This window comes from Dendronephthya gigantea, unplaced genomic scaffold, assembly GCF_004324835.1.
Source record: "Dendronephthya gigantea isolate DGI-Jeju-01 unplaced genomic scaffold, DenGig_1.0 000013F, whole genome shotgun sequence".
Lineage (NCBI taxonomy): Eukaryota > Metazoa > Cnidaria > Anthozoa > Malacalcyonacea > Nephtheidae > Dendronephthya > Dendronephthya gigantea.
The window spans coordinates 2,351,102-2,377,978 of NW_021163023.1; the positions used below are offsets into that span (position 1 = coordinate 2,351,102).

At 39.8% G+C, this 26,877-nt stretch overlaps 2 protein-coding genes across 6 annotated transcripts; one reads left to right on the forward strand and one right to left on the reverse strand.

Annotated features, from left to right (window-relative positions):
• Window positions 1–68: 68 nt before the first annotated feature.
• Window positions 69–3,339, reverse strand: LOC114519652 (cytokine receptor-like factor 3). The gene is made up of 7 exons (XM_028539821.1): window positions 3,225–3,339; window positions 2,431–2,535; window positions 2,059–2,303; window positions 1,871–1,955; window positions 1,557–1,728; window positions 1,221–1,482; window positions 69–1,110 (listed from the first exon to the last, which is right to left on the reverse strand). The coding sequence occupies exons 2-7, from the start codon at window positions 2,514–2,516 to the stop codon at window positions 602–604; spliced, it is 1,359 nt and encodes a 452-aa protein (XP_028395622.1). The 5' UTR covers window positions 2,517–2,535; window positions 3,225–3,339; the 3' UTR covers window positions 69–601.
• Window positions 3,340–3,445: 106 nt separating this feature from the next.
• LOC114519650 lies at window positions 3,446–26,735 on the forward strand. 5 transcript variants are annotated; one of them, XM_028539814.1, is made up of 22 exons: window positions 3,446–3,525; window positions 5,039–5,390; window positions 14,298–14,532; window positions 14,797–16,913; window positions 17,091–17,352; window positions 17,440–18,340; window positions 18,444–18,687; window positions 18,927–19,656; window positions 20,084–20,363; window positions 20,436–20,862; window positions 21,862–21,893; window positions 21,988–22,311; window positions 22,417–22,749; window positions 23,004–23,515; window positions 23,624–23,699; window positions 23,814–23,922; window positions 24,052–24,174; window positions 24,459–24,859; window positions 24,983–25,025; window positions 25,139–25,260; window positions 25,649–25,819; window positions 25,883–26,735. In XM_028539814.1, exons 2-22 carry the CDS (start codon window positions 5,123–5,125, stop codon window positions 26,090–26,092), a joined length of 7,920 nt encoding a protein of 2,639 aa, XP_028395615.1. In that variant the 5' UTR covers window positions 3,446–3,525; window positions 5,039–5,122; the 3' UTR covers window positions 26,093–26,735. The 5 variants fall into 5 exon arrangements, with proteins under 5 accessions (XP_028395615.1, XP_028395618.1, XP_028395619.1 ...); XM_028539817.1 differs by having other exon boundaries at window positions 21,865–21,893; XM_028539818.1 differs by lacking the exon at window positions 5,039–5,390 and having other exon boundaries at window positions 3,448–3,525; window positions 25,883–26,734.
• The last annotated feature ends 142 nt before the right edge of the window (window positions 26,736–26,877 follow it).

Consider the following 26,877-nt stretch of genomic DNA (forward strand, 5'->3'; position numbering starts at 1 on the left):
ATAATTGCAGGAATTAACAGTTTGGATGTGCATAATTGATGATTTAATTTGATATTTTTTATGGTAAGTTTTACATCATCTTTTATTTATTTCAATCTTTAAATATCTTTAACAACATACCACTTTGTTATTAACAAAACTATTAAAAATCTATGTTATTCAATAATAATAAGTGTCTAATAATGTGACTAACTAATTCTAGGATTTTAAATAGAATATTTCTAGATTAGGTATTTAAAAATGTGTGGCCAATGTGGCCTTCTAGAATAGAAAATTATGTCAAAGCTAAGTTTGATATATAACACTGCTATACCTGTTTGGTGAGACAAATATAACATGTGAAAAGACTAGGTTCTCCCCATATCAAAGTGAAAATCAATTGAGTTTTCCTCATTAAAGATAATAATCATCATCGACCTTTGCTAATTTATAGATTTGTAGCATGCAATACCAATGCAAATTTGCCTATTTGTAAGTGTCTAGTTTGCGAAAGAATTCTACTTTCACCCTATTATTTCACCCTAAGTATCGTCTACGACTTTCATGTATAACTTTCTTTCAGTTTATCAGTTGTTTCAACACTATTCTATACAATTGTGCGTCATCCGATAGTGACCTGCCACCCAGATTGTCCAAAACACATAGCAAAATACAGCTTTTCAACTTCATTGATTAAAGTCCAATCCAATGTGACTTCTTTTTCATCAACACCTACAGACACTCTAAGTTTCTTTCCAGAGACCTTATGCGCTTCAAATGAAACTTGTGTGCCTCGCTTAAACGGAGGTAACCTTGTCGTCATATTAGTTCCGTTCACATGTATTATCCCTTTTGAGTTCACCCCAACACATTCAGGTCCAGTGACTCCAGTCAAAACTTGGTTGTTGTCTATGATGCAGTATTGGGTGATCATTCCGATGACGTCGCTAGCCGATGGCTCTCCAGTTTCTTCCACAGTAAACGTAAGAGTATTGCCAATGATATAACTCATCGAACGAGACCGTAAAACTCTAGAGCTTTCCGGGAAGACTTTCGTTGCTGTACGTCTGTCGTTGCTCAGCTGGTAAATGGCAATTCCCTTCTTGTTTTTGCAGTCTTTCTGGGACCATTCTGATGTAAGATATATATGGTTGTATTAACTACTAAGATATTGTGGATCTGAGGAAGATTTAAACAGGAAATTCGGTGGCCATACATTTGGAAATACGTCATGTACCTACCATGCGGCTCAAGTGATGTAACACCATTCTTGCATGCGCTCCAAGGACCCCATTTCTCTTTGTTTCCTGATCTCCCACAAACACGGAAAGTGTATGTAATGTGAGGCTCAATGTCGGTCACAAGATAAGACATTTGTTCCCCTTGGTATATGGTATTGAACACATCATCCGAACTGACTTTGTTATCCGCCTGACAATATTGCAACATGTATTCCTGCGTTCCCATACTGCCTTCGGTGAACGACTCGCTCTCGACTAATGTCTAAATTAATCAGGACGAAGATGAATGCTCAAGTGGAACAATTAAAAAAAGCTTGCATTCACAATTCACCATACCTCATCCCATTGTACCAAGATCCCCCCAGCTTGTTCAACCAGTTCTACAATCTGTAGTGAACCCAACATCTGCACATCACCCAGGCTTTGAATGGATTCAATGATATTGCCAACCTCAGAGTCCTCAATGCTCACTGAAAGATTTTGAGCCGCACACGGCATGTCTGGATAACTGAGACAAAATAATATAGGTGATGAATTCCCCCTACCTTGGTTATAACACTGTTGTTTTTGAAGGTGTATTCCTTGCATACCTATGTGTATACCTATGCATAGAGAATGATAGTCTTGAAATTGAAGTTCCTGGAAATTACCTCTTTTGTAATGGTTGCAGTTTTTTCTTTATTTCTTTTTCATTTTTCATAACTAAATCATCTTCCTGCTCTAGTACAGAATGACCTAAGCGATATAAATACAGCTACATACATGAACATTCTCAACATGTACAACATTTATATAAAATTAGAATTGTAGCATGTGTGCTTGGTCCAGGTGCTGCTACCTTCTGTAATTTGGTTTTTCATTAATGCCAGATCGCTATCAAGCAGTTGCTTTAGATTTGTCAAAGGTTCCAAATCTTGTGTTTCGATTTCTTTGATGGTTGTCAAGAGAAACGCCTTGCGTGTCTCCAGTGCTGTGAGGATCTCCTTTCTGGCAGATTCAAAATGATTTTCAACAACTCTTGTGGCATTCATACTGCTTGTCTTCACACTACCAATTGCACTTGTTACATTCTGGATTTGAGAACTGTTAAAATGATACAATGAATAAATGCCCCATTATACCAGAACTGTTAATCTTTGGCCTAATCCAAGTTCTGATCTAAATCTAATCCATAATCCAGCTTTACAAAAGCCTTACTCTCATATACTACCTTAAGTGGAGAACACCATCTTCCAATTTTTTGATGGAATCTTTGACGCTTTGTCTAAAGACAGTTGAAGCATCTGAGCCATCCATCTTGGCTTCTTATATTATGCTAGACAAAACAAAATCAAAGAAAATATGTAAACCGATACTCTTGAAACAATAATTCTACTTTTCAAAGAAAATTATATGGTGTTATATCTGAGGTTGATGGATTAAAGCCTACATTATTGTTCAACTGTAAAATAATTAAATTAAGTACTTTTCATTGTTGATGTAGCATAGCAGTTTAATATTTGAAAGAGACAGGCCATATTCGCGTGATATTGATTTTGCCTGCACAGTTTATTGTAAATAGCTCTGAAATCCCCCACAAAATGCTGTTCATAAGCGTGTTATGATTAAAATTAATTGTTATGGTATACGGGTAACGTTGCCTTAATTAAATTTAATTATTGATGCCATTAGAATCTTGCATGATTGTAAGATCAATTCAAAATATTGTCCTTCAAAATATAATCCCAAAACCACCAGCGTTTGAAATTATAATAATTGAAAGTGTCAATGATACAAAGTGTATATTATATTCAAATCAGGCACTTCTTCGGCGAGGCTGTACAACTTTACATAAACGCCAACTGTGATGCAAAGACCAGATGTGTTTATTGTAAGACAACTTTTTAAATGGGCGTCATTACGGCGATTCTGCATGATATAGTTGGACGTATTACCAGCGTAGAAACAACGCCCAAATTAAGCGAGAATACCCATAAGGCGAAACGCAAGCAATCTATTACTTACCTCCAAGTTCGATGAAGAAAAAGTACAGGAAATCGCTATGAAATCGAGCCAAATAAGTTAAAAAACATTTCAAACATTTTACGCGAGATTTGTTTGTTTCTTTCAGAACCGGAAGTCGGGATCACCGATGAGAGACCGCGCTGACGTCTGGTCAGTGGTACACTCTCGTAGTTAAGGTGGCTCTACTTCGTAGAACTTGAACGTCGACTGCACGCGTCAGCGAACACTTCGGCATACGGACGTGACTTGTACTGCGAACGTGATGTAAGCACATATTTCTGGAACAGGCATAGAGGAACAGGTTAGTTGTCACTGATCTAAAAATATCGTTGCCCTACTGTAGTATGCAATTGTTCATATATTATAATATCATGTACCACGTTATATGGGTCCAAGGTATTGTATTTATGCGATTCCGCGAAGCCGTATCATTTCCTGTTATGAAGCGAAAACAATATAGCGATCTCTCGCTTGTCAAAACATTTGCTTTACTATCACAAAATACATTCATATCATCAAATCTGTAGTGAAACCCAAAACAAACGAGTGTAATATCTGAATATCAAATAAATGTAATGCGCATATTTCCGTTAAGACATGTCACATGTTGATGAATGAAGGGAAAAAAACTTGACAAAAACAATATCACAGAAATAACTTTCATAGTGAAATTCGTCGAATAGCTTGTAATGAATTGGTTGGCTCACTTGGTTCTACATCCGTACGATGAATGTATAAGATGAATGTATATTGTCATTCACTTCGTTCAAAATGTGTTTATCGACTTTATTACGATAATGTAATCAGTTATCTAACTTTCCATTCCTGCCTGTACACGCTGTGTCAGAGCACGTTTTCCTTGGAAAAGGTTGATTAAATAAATTCTATTTCAATCAAACGCGGAAATGAACTCGTGTGTCATCGTACTGACAAATTGAAAATTCGTGGGTTTTGCGCGTTCAGACTGAAACAGCGCGTTACGAAAGTCTGAAGGAAGTCAAACATATCAGGCGTGTAGAACACCTTTGTGGATGATTCAAAAGCTTTTGTCAAAGGGCAATACGGGGGGGTATAAAAGCGTATTTCACTATACTTTCACTTTCCCTATTTACCCATTTGGGGAGTTACTACTTCACTTGGTTGGTACGCAGTCCTGTTTTACTTGGGCCTATTTGAAGTCCTTGCATGGCACATTTATTGTATCCGTCAAAACATATTGCCTAATCGACGTCATGAGAACACGGCGGGCGTATCACTTTATGTATTTTCGATTATGAATAATTTTCATGAATATCGAATGCGAATGAAATTATACCCAACAATTCAAGGAATCTTATAGCATCAATACAGCATGCGCCGAAATCGCTTTTGGTCCTTGCGTTGAAATGAAGATATATTTGCTGACGTGTCAATTTGTATACATACGTCCTCCAGCCTGGGAAGACGCGCACGCCCTCTATTCTTGTGTAGTTCATGCGACAGCGAATGTTGTGGCAATTCGATGCTTACATTGCAGTCTCGTAGCGATTCGATCACCCCGCAAAATGTCACTTCGCTTTGAGAAAAACAATAACATAAGAGCAGGTTTTTGCATACATTGAAATGCTAATATGCCATTCTCATACTTCATGTTGTGTCGGAAAAACACGTGATTCCTCGAGACGAAATTGCAATGAGTTGGCCGTGTTAACCCAGGGGGCGACTACCAGAGCCAATTATATTTCCCTGTAGTGGACGGTAATACAATATACCTGAGTTTTTTTGTGCATCTCGCTTCCGCTTGGAGTCTCAAGAGATTATTTTGCACATTAAAGGACAGCCCTGTCGGTAACGACGGGTTTCGGTTGATGTACAAGTGTTGTACAACGGAACACAATGGTCTCCACTGATTCGACGTTATGGAAAAAATATCGAGCACTAGGACGCCTACAAGTGCACAGAATGCAAGCGATTTTGGCACAAGAAAACAGCCTGGTTTAGAGCCACCGAGTCGTATTTCAAACGAAGCGGAGCGCAGTAAGTCGGAATTACAATGTATTTCGAGTAAATCAGACAAGACAGCCGACACGAACACCCAAGCAAATCAACAAAGGAATTTTGCGGATTTGATGAAATTTAGAGCCGTGTTTGCCCCAGTTCCGTCGCAGTATTTCGATCAGTTTTCAGGTATGTGAGTTGTAGACGTGTACTTGAAAGCCCACCCTTCACATACAATACACATGGCCGTTCACGATTCTTGCGGTCGTATTCTGTATTTATCTGCGCCAAAATCCTCTTCAATTATTGAGCAGAAGCGCCCCGCTTTTAAAACGCGTACAATGTTTCGCGCATGGAACACAATGGTCGAGTTTTAAGTGGAAAACCTAATGTGGTTTGACTTTATCAGCAGATGTCGGCTCGCGGAAATGGCGGACGTCGCCCATAGACTGGCGCGTTTGAAAACTTCTCCGAGCCTGGTATCTCGTTAACATCCTACAATTTTCACATCGTTCGATAGCCAATAAACTGCTCTATACGGGAAAATTATTCACAAGAACGCTGTGCTCATTACGTTCGCGTGAGCGCGCTTTAAATGCGTTGCCTTCGTGTATCTTTCACTATTAAAACGTGTTCGAAACTTCGTTTCCCGTGTGGTTGAAATTCCTTATCCTCGCAAACATACTCGGCGCACTTTTTTGCTTGCTAGCGATTTTATTATATAACAAGTCCCATTTTTCACACATTTGAAGATTTTGAGACATAAAGCGTTTGGCCTTATAAGCATACACAATATAATGTGAAACTAAAAATTCCGTGTAATTGAATAGGCGGTCGAAAACAATCCCATGTATCGAATATGCTTGCTCCTTACGCCATGAGAGAAGCTTAGCGATAGCCAGAAAGCATTGCTTGGTGATGTCTAACAGTCGCTTTTAAGAGTTCAGACGTTTTTCACGAAGTTTTGCGAGGAAAAAAATAGCATGGCAACCGTATGATTTTAATAGAAGTGTCGTCATAGTGTAACCTGCCACTTCATATGTGCCCAACCATATATCTGTTTACGCTTCGAAAATATGCTCATATTATGCCTAAAACGTACATCAAAACCGCAAGTAACCGAGGAAAATATGAGTTCTCGGGTTAGATTTGAGCGCGAGTTGTGAATGAGCTTCTCAGAGAGCGATTGCAAAATTTTGCAAGGAATTCAAAATTGCGTAGGCTGAGGCTCTCATAATAAGGTATGTCGATTAATTTTCGTTGTATTTTCCTTGAATATTCTCGTAAACAGCGTTCACAGAGTTCCTCCGGATTCATTGTATTTTCTTTAGCCTCGCTGTGAATAATGCTACAATTTGGGCACTCTGATTAATAAACGCAAAACTAATAAATATACAACAGAATACACTATGACAGGAAATGCATACGCAGTCTACTAATTGTTGACGCATTATAATATTGTAAGATTGCCATGGGGCATAATCATTGAAGCCCATAAGGCTGGCCCTTGAGAGAAACCTTTGTATGTCAAAAATGGTGTCTCAATAATACATACTCGCTAAAACAACAAGCTGGTTGATTTTCATGAAACGTCGTGGAACACCGATGTCCATATCTTAAAAATACATTTTGAGTGTGCTGACGAAGGTTAGTAATAATAGTGTTGAACACGCGAATCCCTAAATGAATGTTGTTTTTAAAACATACCTGTGAAAGCATATATTAGACGTAAAGCACTTTGAAGTCCTCTAGTTTTACCATTAAAGCTTTCAATTGCTTTTAAAAAAGGAACGTCGATACCCGTAACCTTTTCACAGGTTTTAAAATTTGCTTTACAAAATATGTACGCGAATCAGACAGGCATTATTCAACGCCATATTAGGGCTGAAGCTTTTCGCGATTTTTTAAGTGTAATCGTTCGCACAGGCAAACGGCTATAATTTTTGCGTGTAGATAAAGTACCCTTTTAACGATTACCGTTTCATTGGAGCCTTTACTGTCCGTAGTTTTCATTTTAGAACCATTTTCGTGCGAGTGACTCGCGTATAAGCGTATAGGTCTGCGCGCGTAGGCGTTCTCTGTGGGGTTTGCTGAAACTTATAATTATTTTTCCTAAGATCAACATAATTGTTTTTATTTAAAAGCCAACCTCGTTTTTCGTCAAGATTTTGTGTAATACATGCATTCTAGGGTATTCCTTTTGGGAAAAAGTATAAAAAACGCTTTCTATATGCTGTCATGTAGAGATTATCTTAGACGAGGAATCTCAAGGCATGTTTGTGGTTTATTGTCACACAGCACATTCATCATAAGAATTAAGCCGAGTATTAAATTGTATGGCGACGCGAAATGTGTTATTGAATATCGTAAAACAATAGGCTTGTACGTTTGATTCGTTAGTTTCGGCTATGCTTCGTTGAATATAGTATAACAACCATTCATCTAGTGTATTTTTGCCTCGACCAACCACCAGCACAGAGTCGCTATTAATCTGCCTACACTATAGTGTTGAGAGAAATCAGTTGCCCCGCGCTTTGTCATGCAGAATTCATTGTGATCGCGTCTATTCCGCGTAGTATATGGCATTGAAAACAATACACAATGCCTTTCTCACAGCAAGAAACACTTTCAACATTCATTTTAATTCTGGTTCTTGTTATTTTCACTTCTCGAAAGCTTCAAAATTTTTTCAACGCCTAATGACAGCCGAAATGAGTATTTATTCAGGCTGTTTGTATTGCTTACGTCGTCAAGATACGAGTTATATTTCTGTCAGGAAATTGGCGATCATTTTTCTAAGATGTGTGACTGTTCGTTCTGCTCTCGGGGCTAAAATTCACAGCCTTTTACGGTATCAGATTTCTGTACTTCGCTCCAAAACAGCGTCTGTCGAGGCTGACACGCTCGTGATCCGTTTATCTCACATGCTATTCTAATTATCTACGTGTTGTAGAAATATACATGTCACAGTTGGAGCCCAGCGCGCCACCGACCACAGATGTCTGCTGTTATTAGATTTAAATATCGTAATGTGTTGCAACTACAGCCTACAATGACACGTTTTGTGGTGTAGAAGCAAAAACCTCCTATCCATTTCGAAAGTAGATACACTCGAAGCAAAAAGCCAAAAACCTATTTCCTTCAAAGGCAAAGCGTCTCTTGCGATTTCAAATGCAATTCTTTGTTATATTGAGACTTTCTTTTACCGTCTACACCGTATGCGTCACATGTTTTGTGGTTTTTTAGTTGACATAATATTTACTATCTTATACGTACTCAAAAAAAAAGAAACGGCAATATCATATCATATACCATAATATCTCGTATGTAGGAAACTTGAACAACTATTCGCAAAAGACATTTTACTATTGCTAGGTATATACATATGATTATCAATTTCGTTTCTCCATTACGTAAACCTGAACTTTGTAAACTTCTTAGTATATTTTAGCCAAATCGCACCTCGCTCGCTGCTTAGAGCGACCCTGAGCTGTCTTTCGGATCGAGTTCTGGCAATGATTTTACAATGAATTCACAAACGACGTAAAATTTTAGCGTGGGCCGATGTTTAAACACTTGTATAGGCTGACAAGCATTCGTTTTAATTTGCCTTTTGGCGTTATTGGAATGGCTACGGTATTCGTGACTGAAGAATTAATACTGTTACTTCGGTCTAATATTTTGTCTCAATTGAGTATATCGTCTCTAATGACGTCCATATATATAACCTTTCTATTTTTCGTAAGAAATAATAACTTAATTCAGTGTACGTTGACAAGTAATTACAAAGGAAGGATATATGAAAGCTAAATACTGCGAGCTTATTTCGTTTCTCGTTTCTTATCATTCCTTGTTCCTCCTAATTTAAAAGGGATTTTCACCCGACAATTTATAAACAGTTTCATCTTTACTATAGCAAATCGTTTCCTAAGTCGCGTGGTCGTGTTTCATTTGCATGTCTCAATTTTAATTGCATGAGTCATGACTCGTGATAGCAGTCTTACGTGAACGACAGCAAGCATTAAGCCTTGTTAAGGGTTTGCCTTTATTTTACGGATCGATACAGCTGTAGTCACGTCCTCCGCAATGCTATATGCATGTCAATGAAGTTTCTAAGCAGTGGCTATATAGTGTTTCTATATTATGATCTCAGCTTGTGTATGCGGAAATCTACCTACGAGGAAACTCATATACACATGCACTTCGAAATATTTCCGTCGTGTATCGAAGACAGATAATGCGTGTATCTATAGAATATGATTTTCGCAATTATCATTACGCTGCATTTCTCACCAGACATAATGTTCTAAATATACCGAGAATATTTTAACTAAAGCATGATTCATCTAACTTTATCACCACATTGAAGATAGGAATATCGTTTGTGTGTATTTTATTTGTTCATTTACATATTATTATAAACTATGTTATAACAGAATCGTTACAGAAAACATTGGCAATCCGCAGTTTATAAGCTATACTGAATGTGCCTAAGTTTCAATTTTACTTTGATTTGTAACCATTTTACGATAAAATGCAGTATTTACTATTAGGCTTTGAGCATGTTGTTAAAGTTAAATAATGTTAATCTCACTTTAGTCGTTTTCTTAAGATCAACGCAAAGCTTTTTGTTTAGCTAATATTACCCTTGACGTCAGGCCAGTCATGTTAAAAATTTCTTAATAAATCAAGTGGATTTACTCAGTTCAAGACATTGTATGCCACTGAAAATTCTTTCAAGATCCGAAAGTTTTATGAATAGCCATTAAACTGTGTAGACTGCATGCATGCAGTTGTACTAATATCATCATTTCCCAGGATTTCACTCGCGTTTAAACTTGTTTTCCTTTACAAAGTATAGACAATTTAGGCACTTTATAATGGTCAAACGTTTTGACGGTGTCGCATTGGATATACGAGGAAGCATTTTCAAACTATTGTATGCATATTTGATGTGCGTTTTGGCAAATGGCCAGGGATATGCGTTTTCCCCTCAGACTTCTCTGTTTATTTTTCTTCCAGGATGTTTAATCACATGTGGTATCACATGTGATTTGATTAGTAAAGTAGGGTCTGTTGTTTGTCTCTTTACCATGGAGACTTCTTCATCATTTCAGGTTAATCTAGAATATCACAATTCACAACGAACTATGCATGCTTCGACTCTTTCCTTATCCGTAGCGAGAAATTGCACTTTGCGCAAAAATTTCTCAGAAGAGGTTTAGAGAAATGTCTATTCTGCTTTGACGTGAAGAAACACGTATATGGTGTTATAGTTCCTTACAGCCACTTCGGTTGACCTGTACAGGTGGGTGTCTCAGCACGAATATAGCACCACTTTATCTCTCTATTGCATCTAAACATGGAGATTTCAGCAAGTGACATCACGTCTTTCAGCGCAAATGCGCGAAATATCTTTGCGAAATTCATGTGAATGTTTCGAAGGTGGGCAGTTGTATATATTCTCTCCAACTCCACCAACGTAAGAACTTTCCCAGGGCAATTCGTTAACAGCTGTGCTCTTATTTTGAGGTTTAAATATAGCCGTCATTATCATATATTTAAATGCATCGTCTTTGTTACGCGATCATGTTTGCCTTAAATTGTGATTGCGACATAACCGCATTTGAAAATTTCTTTAATTAAATTTAATCTTATTTTCTAATGCCCTTGTCACATCAAAAGTGCTGTGCAGTATATATAGGGGTCCAGCTTAGGTATAGTCTTCTACGATAAGCTGTCGTGGTTTGTGTCTGAACTACCTGAGAAAGATATCTCAAACGTGGTGGTCTAGTGTAGGTAGTATACTACAATAAGCTGTCGTGGTTTGTGTCTGATCGTGTTCTGGGTTATGCCCTAGCAAGATTGCGAATATATTCACAAATCAATTAGGGACTCCTTGCTATAGCTTGCTGGACGTTCAGAAGGAAAAAAGGTTGATCTTTGTGCATGAGTATAGATGTTATATAGATTGTGGATTCTGTTTTGACAGCAAGTTCATCTTTATTCTGACCTTTTCATTATAACACGTGTTTTTCTATCGTTTAACCATGTTAGGCGTTCAAGAATGTTAATTCCATTCATTTGAGTCCATGCACATATCTTCCTCGTGACCTTGTTCCTCGTATTACGCTTTGCCGTAGGTGTTCGCGACTGGGCAGATATCTTACATGCGATTGTTTGAATTCTCTTGTTAGACTTTACCGTCGTCGTATGCGTTTTGGGCAGCTGTGAATTGCGAGGTATTGACGTGAATTATGACGCCGCAAAACGCGCTTGCTGAAAGAGATTCTGCTGGCCAGAATGTAGGGATCCAAAAGCTTAAAAACAAGTATAATCCTTCGCTGTTTGTTCTAGCGTGCGTCACTGCTCATATTTCCTCCCCAGATGTATGTGTGTCGCTTTCATCATAAACGAATTAGATTAGCTTCAATAGTGGCCAGTCCCGTCATGATCTATCTCATCGTCTTTACTACTGTTCCTTAGAATTCATATAAAATCGTCCTTTGTCCCAAATGTTATATTTCAGTTCTAGTTTTTTTAATTGATCACGTAGAAGTGTCTGCTGAATGTGCTGTATTCATATCTAGAATGTTTCAATCAGTTTTGCACAATTGTCTCCATGATTTAAAGGAAAGCCTCCTAGCAACCTTTCTGACCCTTTCTCATAGACATATACTGAAGTTTATGATAGAATTGTGTTTTGTTATATGAATATATCTCTTACAAACTTTTCATTAAAACATTCTGGGCATTGTCGTTATCTGCTCTCTACATTTCTCAAATACCACATGAAATTTGTCAAATTCTCGTCCATGGCATATGGCGTTGAAAGTTTCGTGATGTTTATAACTTGTAATAAGACTATATGTTACTGTATAATAATCAATATTGCTTAGTCAGCATTTCTTGTGCCAACCCCAACTCGAAGATATTGGCCCGTGCATTTTTAATACATATATATATCCGCCTTGTCGAAAGAACTCTTTGAAAGAATAAGTTTTTCATCAACCGTCCAACTCCGGTTGGAAATAACTTACGTGTTATGTAATCGACATCTCCGGAGGTTCTAGTCGGAAAGTCGTCTTCTTAAATGGATCAGTTTACGTTTATATCAATGGCTTGCATTAATTGAATCATTTTAATATTTCAATCTATATATTTCAACCTATATATAATCGTGATTGATATTGAAAAAAAATAATTATAGCAAACTCATTTACGCAGATGTATTCGAGCAGTTAGTATACTATTATAGTTCTTTATATATATATACTCTCATTAGGTTGGGGAGTTCGGGCGAATACTCGCGAAATATTAAATATTCATTTGCATATATATCTGATCAGGTTTTACAGTTTTTTCAACGGCTTTTCTAACAGGTATTGCCTCAATTCCCTAGCTTGTGACGTGACTCATAGTACATATTTCAGTGATGCCATTGAAGAGATATTCTGTTTATAGCTACCTTACATAACCTCGCGACGTTTGACAGAACTCATTATTAGTCCGGCCTAAGTGGACCCTGAACCCATTCCCCCCGTATTCATGCTGCTATATATTCGAGCTCTAAACCTTGCCCTTTAGTTTTCTTATATATTTTTATGTCCTCATCAATTTGAAGCTGGACAAAGCTGGCCTTCGAATATTCTCTCGTGAGCAATAATTGTGTTAATGTCGATATGACGTTCATCAAGGACATGAAACAGGACTTTAATTGATCCGAAATCGCTGATAAAGTGCCTTATCGTAAAATGTCAAAAACGTATACCAGGTTATCTAACAGTAGATCTTACTCTATTTTCATAAAACTTCACGCGAAATACAAAAACGTCTGGCTTGCTGTTTTGCCAAAACTGTGATCCACTGTGTTTAAGTCTCAAGATATCACTTATTATTCAGCACTTGTCTGATTCCTTTCGTTATACAAATAGAGTTTGCAATTTTGAATAATGGTAAATTTTCTCTCAAGAGAAGCGCAATTGTGCAAACTCAGCTTCTCTGGGTGCGTTACTAAGTACAAAATATGGCTTTTGAGTTTTTCTTTTTTCTCTCTGTCCTATACCTCAGTCTAACCAATTGGTTTTTTCCTCTCTGCAATCAAATATAGTACTGAATACAATCATTTTTTATCATGACGTCAGTGTTTGAGCACGTAAACACTTGCTAATCGTAGCATTGTAAAATAAATAATGTTTATATTTCAGTTGAATCTGTTAAGGCTTAATGTTCTTCTCCGCTTTCAGCTTGAGTGCACGGAAGACATTTTCTATTGTAGATTGCCTGTCATTTTTTAATCTTAAAAAAATGCTAATGTACAGCATGTTGTGCTTAATTTCCTAATTTTCTTCAGCTTGTTAATGGAGGCTTGCCAATGATTTACACAATTTTTTTAAAGATGCATTATATTCTTTCGTTGTGTGTGCATAAAGACTCGTTTAGACTTGCGATTTTCCTCTTTTGACAGATGTGAATGAATGAGTAATTAGTTACGAATGTTCTGAATAATAAGCGCTCTTTATAATATTTGAACATCAGTAACTAATTCACTCGTTCACATCTATCAAAGGAAGAAAATCGCAGAAAAAATTGCAAGTGTAAACAAGGAGCCTTAACGTTGCTGTTCTTTTAATGATTTCCCAATAATTTCGTGTATTTCTTACACAAATCGACGTTCTGCATGATCGCAAAATTGTTTGTTGGTAAAATTTTATTTCTCGGGTAGTTTGCTTTGAGTGAAAAATTATTTACGACTTCCTTTCCTTTTGGAACATGGTGTTGATGATGTTTTTTGAGAGTCAAAAATACATTATTCCCAAGGCAAATATACAAATTACCTCTGCCAGGAAAGGCCAGAGGGTTGTTGTATAAAAAACTCTTTAACTACATCATCAGCCGCTTGTGTCGTTATTAATTGTTCTGATTGGCCAATTCTGCCACTAACTGTAGAGTTAAAGGGCTAGAGATATTCACATGCATGTCAAGTATTGTTCAAAATTAGCGGAAGACTTCTGTCTATGAAGTTGTCACAATTGTTGAGAAAGGTGTTGTTTTGAATCCACAAAGTATACTAAGTATTTTCGTTTCATTTTTTAGGTATTTCGATGCAACATCCGTTATATGGAGGGGCGATGTTCCCTCCCATCGCTTTACCACCAGAAGCACAATTCTATTATCCCTATGTGTACCCGCCTCATCATTTAGCCCTTGGAAATCCACATATGTATCCCGAGGCGATAACTGCTCAAGGAAAAAGAGAGCGGACTGGTGTCGACACCGCTCGCAAGGAGTATAGGGATGCGGAATCCGAAAATCGCGACCGAAATGAAAGGTACATAAGTAAACTTGAACTAACTAAACTCTTCGCCGGGTAGCTCTTGATCTAGTGTTACTACAGGAGGAAACCTAAACTAAATTACCTTTATTTATACTGGGTAGCTCTATCAGTTCTAAACTGTTCTTCCTAGAGGTTCAGTAAGGATCATCTCTTATTGATCCAGTGTTACTACAGGAGGAAACCTAAACTAAACTAACTGTATTAATTTTGGTAACTAGTGTTCAGGAAATGTGTAATGGATATTTCTTTCATCTTCAGTTCATCAAAGAAGGATGGTAGTCCAAAAACATGGCGAACAGAACCGGACGCCGTGCGTAAAGAGAGTGTTATAAAAAGTGTTGTGAAAGAAACTTACGAGAATGCAAAACCCTCGAACGAAGGGAGGGCAAACAGGGACACAAGGGACACACGAACTAATGTTGAACCAAGGTCAGTTAAACTGGACTACCAAATAAAGGACGAAGAAACGTTTGCTAGAGCTGAAGGAAAATCTCCCCCGGTTTTTTCACGTGGTCACGACGTGACTAGTCGTGCTTCTGACCCTCAATACTTTGTTACATCCTCGTCATTGCGTGGTAAAGGTGTTGATAACCCACATTATACCAACGGTATACCCAGTTACCCCAATTTATCATCTCGACGAGTTGATGATCCCACGAGTTCCCACCGTAAAGATTTGAGAGTGCATGATATTGAGAAGCGTGGATATTTGGATACGCCTAAGGATCATGGTCGGATAATTATGGATAAAGGCAGGATAAATGGGGTCAAAGATTCGCCGGAAAAAGCGAGAGATGTTGGGGATAGTAAATCAAGGGATGCGAATGATCACGAGGATCCTTATATGAAGTACTTAAAACGAGGTGATAGGTTTTATGAGGAAAAGGGTGACAGACGAAGATACAGCGAAGAGTTGCTTTACCGGCAAAGAATGAGGAATGAGGAGGCGTTAAAACGTCACATACGAAGGGAGGAGATGGAAAGAGACCGCTCCTCCCCTACTGCGGGCTCGGTACACGAGTCTCCCGAAAGGCTAAAGTCCAATTTCCCGGTCTCGACGGCACACAGCGTCGAGACGATCATGAATGGTCGGGCAAACACAAGTCCTGGCAGGTCACGAGAAGAAGTGAGATCAAGGCACGAGTGGGACACGAGGAGGAACCCCACTGCTGGCGATCATCGCGTTGTGGAAATACCCGAACCAAAACTGATCGAAAGTGCGAGCGATATGTCACGTGAACAGAGGATGATGCCACGTGGACAACAGTCACGTGACGACGATTCACGAGGACAACGATCGCGCGAAGATCACGAGAATAACGTAATGCGCGAACAACGTTTACGTAAGGACGACGGAGCACGTGCACCACAATTGCGGGAAAGTGGGCCACGTGGACAACGATCGCGTGAGGCTGACGAACGACCACGTGTTCAGAATTTACTTTCACGTGATCCAGAACCTCGTTCACGAGATCAAAGTTTCGAAAAAGATGATGCCAGAATGGCGGAAATAGAGCGGCTACGATACGAGGCTGGAAACGAACACATGCGAACAGCCAGGCCGCCGTTTTTTGATCCTCGGGTCATGAATCCCGGAATGATGGATCACCGGGGAATTGATTCTAGGCTGTACGCCTCAAATAACGATCCCCGATATTCGGGTTTTGACCCCAGGAAGTACGAATCGCCTACCCGAGAGGGAACGGATATCAAAACAAAACGAACTTCGGATGAGCAAAATGACGAGAAACGCCACTCAGAAGAACGGGCTGCTCGTCGGAATGATGATCGAGTATTGTCGGAACATATTCGGTCGTTGCAAAACAATGACGGACGGCCACGAAGCGCACCACAGTGTAGTACTCGGAGCATGTCGCCTCGTGTGAATGGTAATACGGGGAAACAAGGTCGAACTGAAAGAGAAACGAAATCTCGGGGGGTTGATGGTTCTTCGGACGCAAATGAGACGAAGAAAAACGACACGGGCGATAATCCAAATGGAAACTGGGTGACGTCAAAACGCTCCCCGTACAAGGATGAGCCTGCTGATGACGTTATCGTCTCCCAGGGCAACGAATCCAGTCGCGCGTCCTTTGCCCCAAGGCCTGGGCCTGAGCCATCAGCGAGTAATCCAATGAGAACGGGAGTTGGTAACCTCGTTATGCCCTCGCCTGCAACAGGGTACCCTAACATGCCTATGTTTAATTCAGACGCGTACTTTCAACAGTTGCTTCTGGCCCAAAACGAGGGGAGGGTACCACCATTTCTGTACTCCCTACCCAATGGTGTGTTCCCCCACGCCATACCGGACCCTAACCACGCTGCGATGCTCTCCAGCGAGTATATGATGAAGGCTTGGAATGAAATTTTACGAGGTACGTAATTCGTATAACGATTTGTGGTACATATTGAAGTAAAGATTCCTTGTATAAGATAGAACATACTCTTCAGTATGTGCAACATCTTCTAAACCCAATATTTGAGTTTTATAAACAAGACATTTTTACACTGATATTTTGACTGAACGTGAAAATTTTTCCCATCCATTTCAGATCCAACGTTGCAATATCAGCTTTTCAACCAAAGGCTAGCGCAGGAGAAGGCCTTGCTTGCTGGGAAAGATTTCATGAGCTATCCACCGCAGTTGATGACCCCTGAACGACAGAGAGAACTTCTCAAAAACTTTCCTCCCGAGCAATTGCTTGAGCTTCAAAAGCGACAACAAAGCCAACAACAACAACAGAAACAGCAGCAGGAGAAAATGGAGTCACGACGGACGAACGAAGGAGAACCAGAGCAAAAAGCGAAGTCCGAGTAAGTTTACCCTGTTGAAGAAGGCGTTGAATGGTTTTGACGTGTTTTTGTTGCGATTTCTCTTAAAAAAATACGGTTGTTTCTTAGGGAAACCGAAGCAAAGCAGTTGCAGGAGAAACGTGAACAAGAGAACGATGCTAAACGAAGAAGGGACGAGGAAGAGAAACAAGCGAAGTCCGTTTTGTTTTTGAAGCAGTTTCAAGAACAACAAAGACAACAACAACAACAGCAGCAGCAGCAACTCCGCCGAGTTAACGAGCAACAAATACCGAAGACTGTGAAACCCGAAGCGCCAAAGCAAACGCAGAATGAAGAACCGAAGATCGAGCCTTTCGTTCAACAGCAAAACCAGATGCTGGCGCAACCGACGTTGAAGCCGTGGAAACAACAGGAACACGATATGCTACAGAAACAAGAACAGCAAAGGCAAGACGCTCAGTTCGCGGCACCAACGTCCATGCAACAACAGAAAGAAAATTTCCTGAAACAGTTGCAACAGCGTAAGTCACAACAGAAAGACGACGAGGAACGCTCGCTGTGGCAGAAAAGACAAAGCGAAATGCAAATGAAGTTTATGGAGCAACAACAACAACAACAACACCAGCGTAATTTGATACAACAATTGCAACAGTTACAACATTTTAAGCAACAACAGCAACAACAACAGCAACAACAACAACAACAACAGCAAAAAACAACCAACAAAACACAACAACAACAGCAGCAACAACAACAACAACAACAAACTAAACCAGAAGTGTTTCAACAGCAAACAGGTAAACTCGAACAGCAGCAAGTTCAACCGCAAAAAAGTGCGGCAGATAAACTAGCCTCGTACGAAATCTCCAAGTTAAGAACTATTGATCCTGTCAAGCAACAAACTGTAAAAGAAGAAATCTCAAACACGCCAACAGAAGTTCAAAATGTAAGCGCTCCTCTAACAGGACCTTTGGTTAAGGAAGAGAGAAATAGATTTCAATTCCCAGAGGTAAGGCGAATGCATTTCTATCGCCCTTGTTATTATAAAAGTTTCGCGTAGGTATAATGGTGTTGTGTGATTTCATTTAAGTTAACTTACTGTCGTTTTTTAGCCAAGGCTCGTTCAAGATCTTCAATTACGAAGGGCAAGTATATCGCCACCGGTCGGTGCCGAATGTGTTCCGGCGATTTCCGATATCGAGCCGACGACAAGAAGCAATGCAGCCGATACTGGTGGACTGTCTCCGAGCTCTGTGTCTGCCGCTGAGGTCCTCTCGCGATTCCGAAGTTCTGCTGGACAGTTGAGATTTTTTGAAAGTGAAGTGAAGGAAGAAGAAGTGGAAGAGAGGGAGCCAGGTACGGGGGGAGTGAACAGAAGAATCACTCTGCTTTGAATATGCTTCTGACAATCTCGGGTTTATTTGCAAGGGAGAAATGTGGCCAAAAACTACTACATCAATTTCCTCTATCATCTAAACTGATTTTAGGAGGTTCACAGATTAATTTAGTTCAGTGCAGTTTAGTTCTGCAGTTAAATTACTCGATAACAGGACACCCGTCATGTTTAACCGAACGAATTTTCTATTTCTGCCTAGAATCATCGCCTCAGGAAATGGATTTCTCAGCCTCATCAACGCCCCAAGGAGATGAAACTCGATTCCTGTTCTACGAAAATCCCGATGAAAGTGAACATTTAGAAAACTCGAGTGAAAAGTTGAGTCTGAAGATGACTGGCGACCAGAAACCAATGAGGTGTCGAGGGGATCTTAGTGAACTTGTGCGAGCAGTGATGAGCAATGAGGAACAGTTTGGGATAAAGAATGAATCGGAGGATGAAAATCCGGAGGGTGACTTCCCGCCTGAATTGTATATAGAACCGCAGGAAAGTCTACTGAGTGATGGCTGTGATGCAGAGGAACTCTCCCCCCTGTCAGACAATGACTGCTGGTGGTGGATAAGCAGGTCCCCATGTGTCCCCTCAGCAAGGCGGATACCCCAGTATCTGGAGGACAAGGAAAATATATTCGCTGAAATTAAAAGAAACGAAATAAATCGTCAGAGCATATGCGATAACATTAACAGGCTCCGTAAAGAGGCGAAGCGGGGGTTGACGAAAGCGACCAAAGAACGCTACGCCACTCTGGCCAATCACAAGCCATTACCGGACGCCGAAAGCGTTTTGAATTCTGCGTGTACGAACATCAAGGCCGCTACGGAAATTGATGGATTGCAGGAGGCATTGAGGGATCAACTGTTGAGCATACAGAGGACATACAGGGAACGAAATAAGGAACTGGCCCGACTCACGCCCAAGAGTAAAGACAAGTAAGTTCATTGGTTTCCACCCTAAACCCATTATCCCTTGATATACACCGATATACCCATACAGTCCTCGCTAAATCATCAACAACCCCCCATGGATTGCCATTGTAGCTACATGTGTACATAACTACTTTTTCCACTTGTAGTTGGTCAATTCTGTTCATTTGCCCTCGAATACACAACTACTTTGTATAATAATGAAAATAAGTGTCTTTGCACTTTGGTCATTTTGACCACCCAATTTCCTCTCAATTGTACTCTTGCACGACGCACTTATCGTCAGGCTGGTCAAATGAAAACATTTAAATTCTTTGCACTTTGGTCATTTTGATTACCCATTTTGATTTCCTCTCAATTGTACTCTTGCACGACGCACTTGTCGTCAGGCTTGTCAAATGAAAACATTTAAATTCTTTTCTTTCCTTATTAGAAACGAGGACAGTCCAGTAAAACGCGGTCCAGGGAGGCCTCGGAAGCGAAAGAACTGTAGCAATTCAAAATCGACCATGAACAATGACCGCGATGCCTCACCTGATAATTCGCTATCCGCTGATCAGATCGAGACTAGATCACCGTCTCCTGAAGCGACTCCAGCCGAGGATCTTGTCGAGGAGGCTGAGGAGGAGAAATGCGAGCCGAAGACCGCTGAGATTTGTGAGGATAAAGGCGAGGAAAAGGGTACAGAAATGGTCACTGAGGGAGAACTAGAGGTACGGTTTTCCTGCGATATCAAACCGCATTATTATGTCTGTAATCTGATCTCGCTATAATTCTTTTTTTAGGAGGATGAAAAGCCCGATCTCTCGGCTGCAAACATTTGGCCGGACGTTCCCGAACCAACGTACGAAGCTGAAACCGAAGACGTCCCGGAGGATAGCGAAATTGTCACGAAGAAAAAGTTGAAGAAACGGAAGCGTGTCATATCGGACTCTGATCCAGAAATCTCGCCGCAAACAAATGAAAATAATGAAAAACCCAAGAAAACAAAGAAAACGAAGAAAACAAGTAAATCAAAGACGAGCGATAGCGTTGGAGAGGGAAAGAAGAGAGTTAAACCAAAACAAATTGACGATGATGTATTCACTCCTGAGAATGGAGATCACGGGTTGGTACTGTTGGCAAAATACTCCATTGAGATAAGTAATACGCCTGAGGATGGAAAGATTTCACCTAAGAAAAGAAAACGTTCCGTGGCCTCAGATGAGACAGGTAAACTGAGAATAATCTTGTAGTTGAATCCGGTTCTAAATTGTTCTTCCTAGAGGTCTAGTAAGGATCATCTCTTATTGATCCAGTGTTACTACAAGAAGAAACCTAAACTAAACTAACTTTATTTATACTGGATAAAGCTCTATCAGTTCTAAACTGTTCTTCCTAGAGGTCTAGTAAGGATCATCTCTTATTGATCCAGTGTTACTACAGGAAGAAACCTAAACTAAACTAACTTTATTTATTCTGGATAACTCTGTCAGTTCTAAACTGTTCTTCCTAGAGGGTCCAGTAAGGATTCATCTTTTATTGATCCAGTGTTACTACAGGAAGAAACCTAAACTAAACTAACTTTATTTATTCTGGATAACTCTGTCAGTTCTAAACTGTTCTTCCTAGAGGTCCAGTAAGGATCATCTCTTATTGATCCAGTGTTACTACAGGAGGAAACCTAAACTAAACTAACTTTATTTATACTGGATAGCTCTATCAGTTCTAAACTGTTCTTCCTATAGGTCCAGTAAGGATCATCTCTTATTGATCCAGTGTTACTACAGGAGGAAACCTAAACTAAACTAACTTTATTTATACTGGATAACTCTATCAGTTCTAAACTGTTCTTCCTAGAGGTCCAGTAAGGATCATCTCTTATTGATCCAGTGTTACTACAGGAGGAAACCTAAACTAAACTAACTTTATTTATACTGGATAACTCTATCAGTTCTAAACTGTTCTTCCTAGAGGTCCAGTAAGGATCATCTCTTATTAATCCAGTGTTACTACAGGAGGAAACCTAAACTAAACTAACTTTATTTATACTGGATAACTCTATCAGTTCTAAACTGTTCTTCCTAGAGGTCCAGTAAGGATCATCTCTTATTAATCCAGTGTTACTACAGGAGGAAACCTAAACTAAACTAACTCAATTTCAGTTATAAACTGTTCCTCCTAGAGGGCTGTTATGGCTACTTAATCATTTGTACCATTTTTTTTTCATAGCAGTTAAACAACGAACAAAGAAGCCATCAAAGGTGAATAATATTTATTTAAAATCATGCTTTCATTACTCGTCTTTACATCAAACGATCGAATTTTGAACAAGGTCAAATGCATCTTTCGTTTTAGCTGAACTTAAAAAGCCCGCCGAAAGATTCAAATGAGCCGACTATTGTCGAAACACCGACGAAATTAGTGGAACAGCAGACGAAGGAACCCGAACATGTCCCGAAGAAGGGACCGATTGAATATAATGATAACTTAGAAAAAACAGTCAAGAGCAAAGCGAGTAGTCTTTGTCTTCCCACGAACGATTTTCCACGACGAAGCGAGAGGATATTTCTCAGCAGTAGCTCAAGTCTAAACAGTCCCACAACATTCGGAGGTTTTGACATACCAACTGTCAATAAAAAGAAAGCAAAGACTGTGTCAGGGAAGCTTGTGAGGAAAAAGGTTAGAAAATAAGTCTTTCCCGTGTATATTTCTTCACGAAGTTCTGAATAAGTTGTGTTCGCGAAAGGTTTGGCGAAGCCGACTGTAACTGCGATTTTCATTCAGGAGCAAGATTATCAGGATCAGGAGACATCCATCGAGGAAAGCAATGAGACGGAACTTGGCAGCGAAACAGCAAAAAAGAAGAAAAAGGTGAAGATCAAGGACAAACAGGATGACAAAAAGAAAAGAAAGTTGAAGGTGAAACGAAAAGGATCTTTGTGCGAAGGCACGGACGAAGAATACGATGATCAAACCTTTGTCGAGGAAATCAAACAACTTCCAAAACGAAACAGACACGCGCCTCGACGAGCCACGGACGAAGAATACGATGACCAAACCTTTGTCGAGGAAATCAAGCAACTACCAAAGCGAAACAGACACGCGCCTCGTCGATATGTAAGTATTTACACTTGCAATTTTTTGCGCCGATTTTGGAAGCGATTTTGGAGCCATTTTCTTCCTTTAGTTGATGTGAAGGAGTGGACAAGTTACATATGTTTGTTTAGTTGAAGACATTTATACATCGAAGCGTTACTGTTTCCTCGTTTGCATCTTTCAAAAGATGAAAATAGCAGGCCTCAAAGATTAAACTGAAAGGCGTTTTTGGAATCGAGGATATTGTATTTTGACTTTGAGATATATTTTTTCAGATCGAGTACGATTCTAACGAAGAGAAAGTGTACGATGATACATCTGTGAATGAAAGAGATGAGAATGACGTATCGGAGAGCGAGAAGAATGGTGCTGAGTGTGACGCCATTTCCGAGTCCAATGACATGGAACCCTCGGAACATGAACCCTCGGAGATTGAGAGCGAGACCGCAGACACCGTGGACAGCGCAGCGCAGGAGGAGGAAGAAGAGAAGAGGCTGGGAGCGAGTGTGGAAAAAGAGAAACACGAAAGTTCAGATAAGAAAAAGAATGACGTTAATCTTGAAGAGAAGAAGACTTTTTGTGAGGATGAGATGGAACATGAGGATAATTTGGATGATAAGAGGACGGTAGAGGATAAGAAAGAGGGAAGCAAAGAACATGACAAAGATAAACCTCTGTATCCCTGGATGTTCTCAATGTCTGAGTTGTGTAAAGGTCAGAAGATGCTGTTACCTGTTGAGGGAGTCTATTATCCCGGAAGAATTGATGCCATCCATGTCCCAGACTTGTAAGTATCTCTTGACTTGAAATTGATTCTCTCTGTCTTGTCCGTTGTATATACTTGTTCATTACCCCTAATTTATACGTAGTTACATATTATTCATTGTGTATTCAGGTACGCGATCATTTTGGAAGGTGAACGAGGCAGGAGACCACATTTTCGCTCGTCTGAACAGCTTTTAACAGAAGCGGTAAGATTTCATCGTATAGAAGAAATACAACGTAATTTCTAGCGTAATAATATGAGTTATAGATCTAGGAGTGGTAGTGTAACCTGGAAAAAAAATATACGAATACGTTTTCAGGTCAGAGATATTCAACCTGCTTCTCTTGATGATATTCCCATTGGTACGCGTGTTTGTGCGTATTGGAGCCAGCATTATCAATGGTTTTATCCTGGTCTTGTTTCAGAAGGTGAATTGATTATGCTTTGTCTAGAGATAAGACTTGTTGTGATAACACCGTATGTAGACTTACTAGGAAACGAATTGGCAAAGCCATTTCTATAATTTTCTGAGCTCGATTTATTTTGGAATGATTTAGTACCAGAAGACGAGAAACTCGGTCGTAATAGCTGTTGGGTCGAGTTTGACGACGGCGATAGTGGGGAGTTTCCTTTGCCTGATGTCAGAATGATTCCACCTGATTTCCCACAGGAAGGAACAGGTATGTTGATCTACGATGAATTGTTAAATTCCAGGGACTAGCTGTAAAAATACAAGGCTTCAACAAGTTAATGGCGATAGAAAGAATTACAGAAATTTTCCAAAAGAATAACTAACGTGTACCATTACTTTTGACCCCTATAGCCAGGGTTGTGGCCCCAATTGTGCAAGCTCGGACTTTCGATTGGGTTTTGGGTGGCTAATGTTAACTGAGTTAACTGCCCATCGTTAACTGCCTAACTACAACTGGTCTAAGGTCTCACTAACTTTCTCCCATTTCATTAGATTGCGAATCCAATTCAGGGTTACCAGAACCCAGAGCGAAGAAATCCGAACAAAGGACTGGGGATGGAGGTCTTGATGATGACTTGGGCTCAGACTCCGGTGATAGCACGGTCGAAAACGGACACGACCGAACCCGCGACAAAAGTCGGCGTGAAAAGAAAGAACACTCGAAGACCCGTGACGACGAGTGTGAGCGATCAAAAACGACGAAGTACCGAACGTTTTCCGAAGATTCGAAAACTTCGAGATGTGAACGAAGTAATTCGAAGAGGAAAGTTAAGCCCGATTTGGGCAAGGACTATACGAGAGAGGAGGGGAACACGAGGGACGATGAGGGTGAAATGGAGTGGAGCGCTGATGCATTTAGTGATGAGGGACCTTTAAGGAGAAAACGATTCTCAGTAAGATTTATCATAATTTGCGGGTGAACTTGCTGACTTTATAACTTGGTGATTTTGTGGGGATTTTTACCTTTGAGATAGCTCCATTCAATATGTAGACATGACGCTGTTTTATCTTTTCAGAAGTACAATCCTGCTGACGTGAGCGGTGGCGAAGAACCAGAAGGTAGGAAACATGCACTTACATGAAGTATTGATGGTGGATAATATGTCATAACATTGCCTGCTTCGCTCCCGAAGTGGTTGAAGTGATGTTTAATGTGAGGTTTCTCTTCATAGTGCTTGTGTATCCTCCTGATCGGATCTGGCGCTGGGCTGGTAAACCTTGTCCTAACAGACGAAAGCGTGGGGGACGGAAAGTGTTTTACAAGTCTATCTATAGAGGAGACGAACATATCTCGGTGGGTGCTTTCAAATGTACCAGGCTCAGGGGTAGCGACATTAGATCAATTAATACGAGATGATCCTTACTGGACCTCTAGGAAGAACAGTTTAGAACTGATAGAGCTATCCAGTATAAATAAAGTTAGTTTAGTTTAGGTTTCCTCCTGTAGTAACACTGGATCAATAAGAGATGATTCTTACTGGACCTCTAGGAAGAACAGTTTAGAACTGATAGAGCTATCCAGTATAAATAAAGTTAGTTTAGTTTAGGTTTCCTCCTGTAGTAACACTGGATCAATAAGAGATGATCCTTACTAGACCTCTAGGAAGAACAGTTAGAACTGATAGAGTTATTCGTAGAGAAACAGTCTCCCAATTAATCTTACAAAAATTTATCTCCCTCAGGTTGGTGAGTGTGCAGTGTTTCTTTCAAGTCCATCAAAAAACCCAAATTTGCCGTACGTTGGAAAGATCATTAAAATGTGGGAAAGATTTAATGGAAGTAAAGTTGTAAGAGTCAAGTGGTTTTATCATCCCGAGGAGACGAAGGCAGGACGACGGCCTTCCGATGGCAAGGTAAGCGATGCTATTTAACAAATTCGTTGGAATCTCTCATAACTCTGTTTCCTTTCGACTTAGAATGGTTTGTATCTTTCATCTCACGTCGACGAAAACGACGTGCAGACAATCGCTCATAAATGCGATGTCCTGCAACTGAACGACTCGAGAAACAATCGGAATGCAAAGTCGTCGAACGATTCCGACAGTGACGTCACAAACAATAATATATTCTGGTGCTTAGGCACCTACAATCCTCTCACGGAAACCTTTCCTTCGGACAACGACTAGGAGTTGCGATATAATAGTTTGGCAGACTAGGCACGATGATGGCGTGAATATGGGGTCCCACAATCTCCGTTGGTTGATGCGCATGCGTAGAACCATTACCCAGCTGACCTCTTATATAGTCAGCGACATCATACATTCGCAAAAAAACCTAAACTTCTTCATCTTGTGTAAAACCAACGAACGGAAACCACAGCGAGATGATATATCATGAAGCAGTATAAACGAAACCAATAGTAACCTTGATATAACGTCTGATTGAAATTTTGGGTGTTTACGGAAGTTCCACAAAGTGGACAACAGTTTGCATGCATGAATCTGCCTGTTTTCTCTAGCACTGAAGAAAAGAGTATAATTGACTGCCAATCCCTAAATTTATTGTTGCGTTCATGTTGCAAATATGCACGAAGTGTCCTGGGATGGCAGCCTGTGTATGTATTTGTTCACTCAAGGACGTCATACACTAGTGAAATATTCTCAGTGTTTCAGAATGCCATGCAGAAATGTTTGTGTTGTTGTAAAAAGACTTGTTTAGTGTAGATACCTATGTAGCAAAGTTATTTTATGAATGTAACATAGACGAAAAAATGATCCTCAACACAAAAAATAAACAATATTTTTATACAAAAATTAAAAGGCATTTGTAACATATTGTATCGTAAACAGACCATGCACTATAAGGTTGCAAGAATATGTAAGATTCACAAAGTTGTATTCCAAGTTCCTTTTACCTACGCATAGCATATTTGAGGTCATGGCTGGAAACCTGGAACATTGTTTCCTGGTAA

What these genes read in the sequence shown, in the direction of transcription:
- LOC114519652 (XM_028539821.1), bottom strand. Translation starts at nt 2,516, where the DNA reads ATGGATGGCTCAGATGCTTCAACTGTCTTTAGACAAAGCGTCAAAGAT. An exon ending in GATGGTGTTCTCCACTTAAG is followed by an intron (nt 2,304 to 2,430) that starts GTAGTATATGAG and finishes TCATTTTAACAG; the next exon opens with TTCTCAAATCCAGAATGTAA. An exon ending in CTGCAACCATTACAAAAGAG is followed by an intron (nt 1,729 to 1,870) that starts GTAATTTCCAGG and finishes ATTTTGTCTCAG; the next exon opens with TTATCCAGACATGCCGTGTG.
- LOC114519650 (XM_028539814.1), top strand. Translation starts at nt 5,123, where the DNA reads ATGGAAAAAATATCGAGCACTAGGACGCCTACAAGTGCACAGAATGCA. An exon ending in GTATTTCGATCAGTTTTCAG is followed by an intron (nt 5,391 to 14,297) that starts GTATGTGAGTTG and finishes TTCATTTTTTAG; the next exon opens with GTATTTCGATGCAACATCCG. An exon ending in TCCTGGTCTTGTTTCAGAAG is followed by an intron (nt 23,923 to 24,051) that starts GTGAATTGATTA and finishes GGAATGATTTAG; the next exon opens with TACCAGAAGACGAGAAACTC.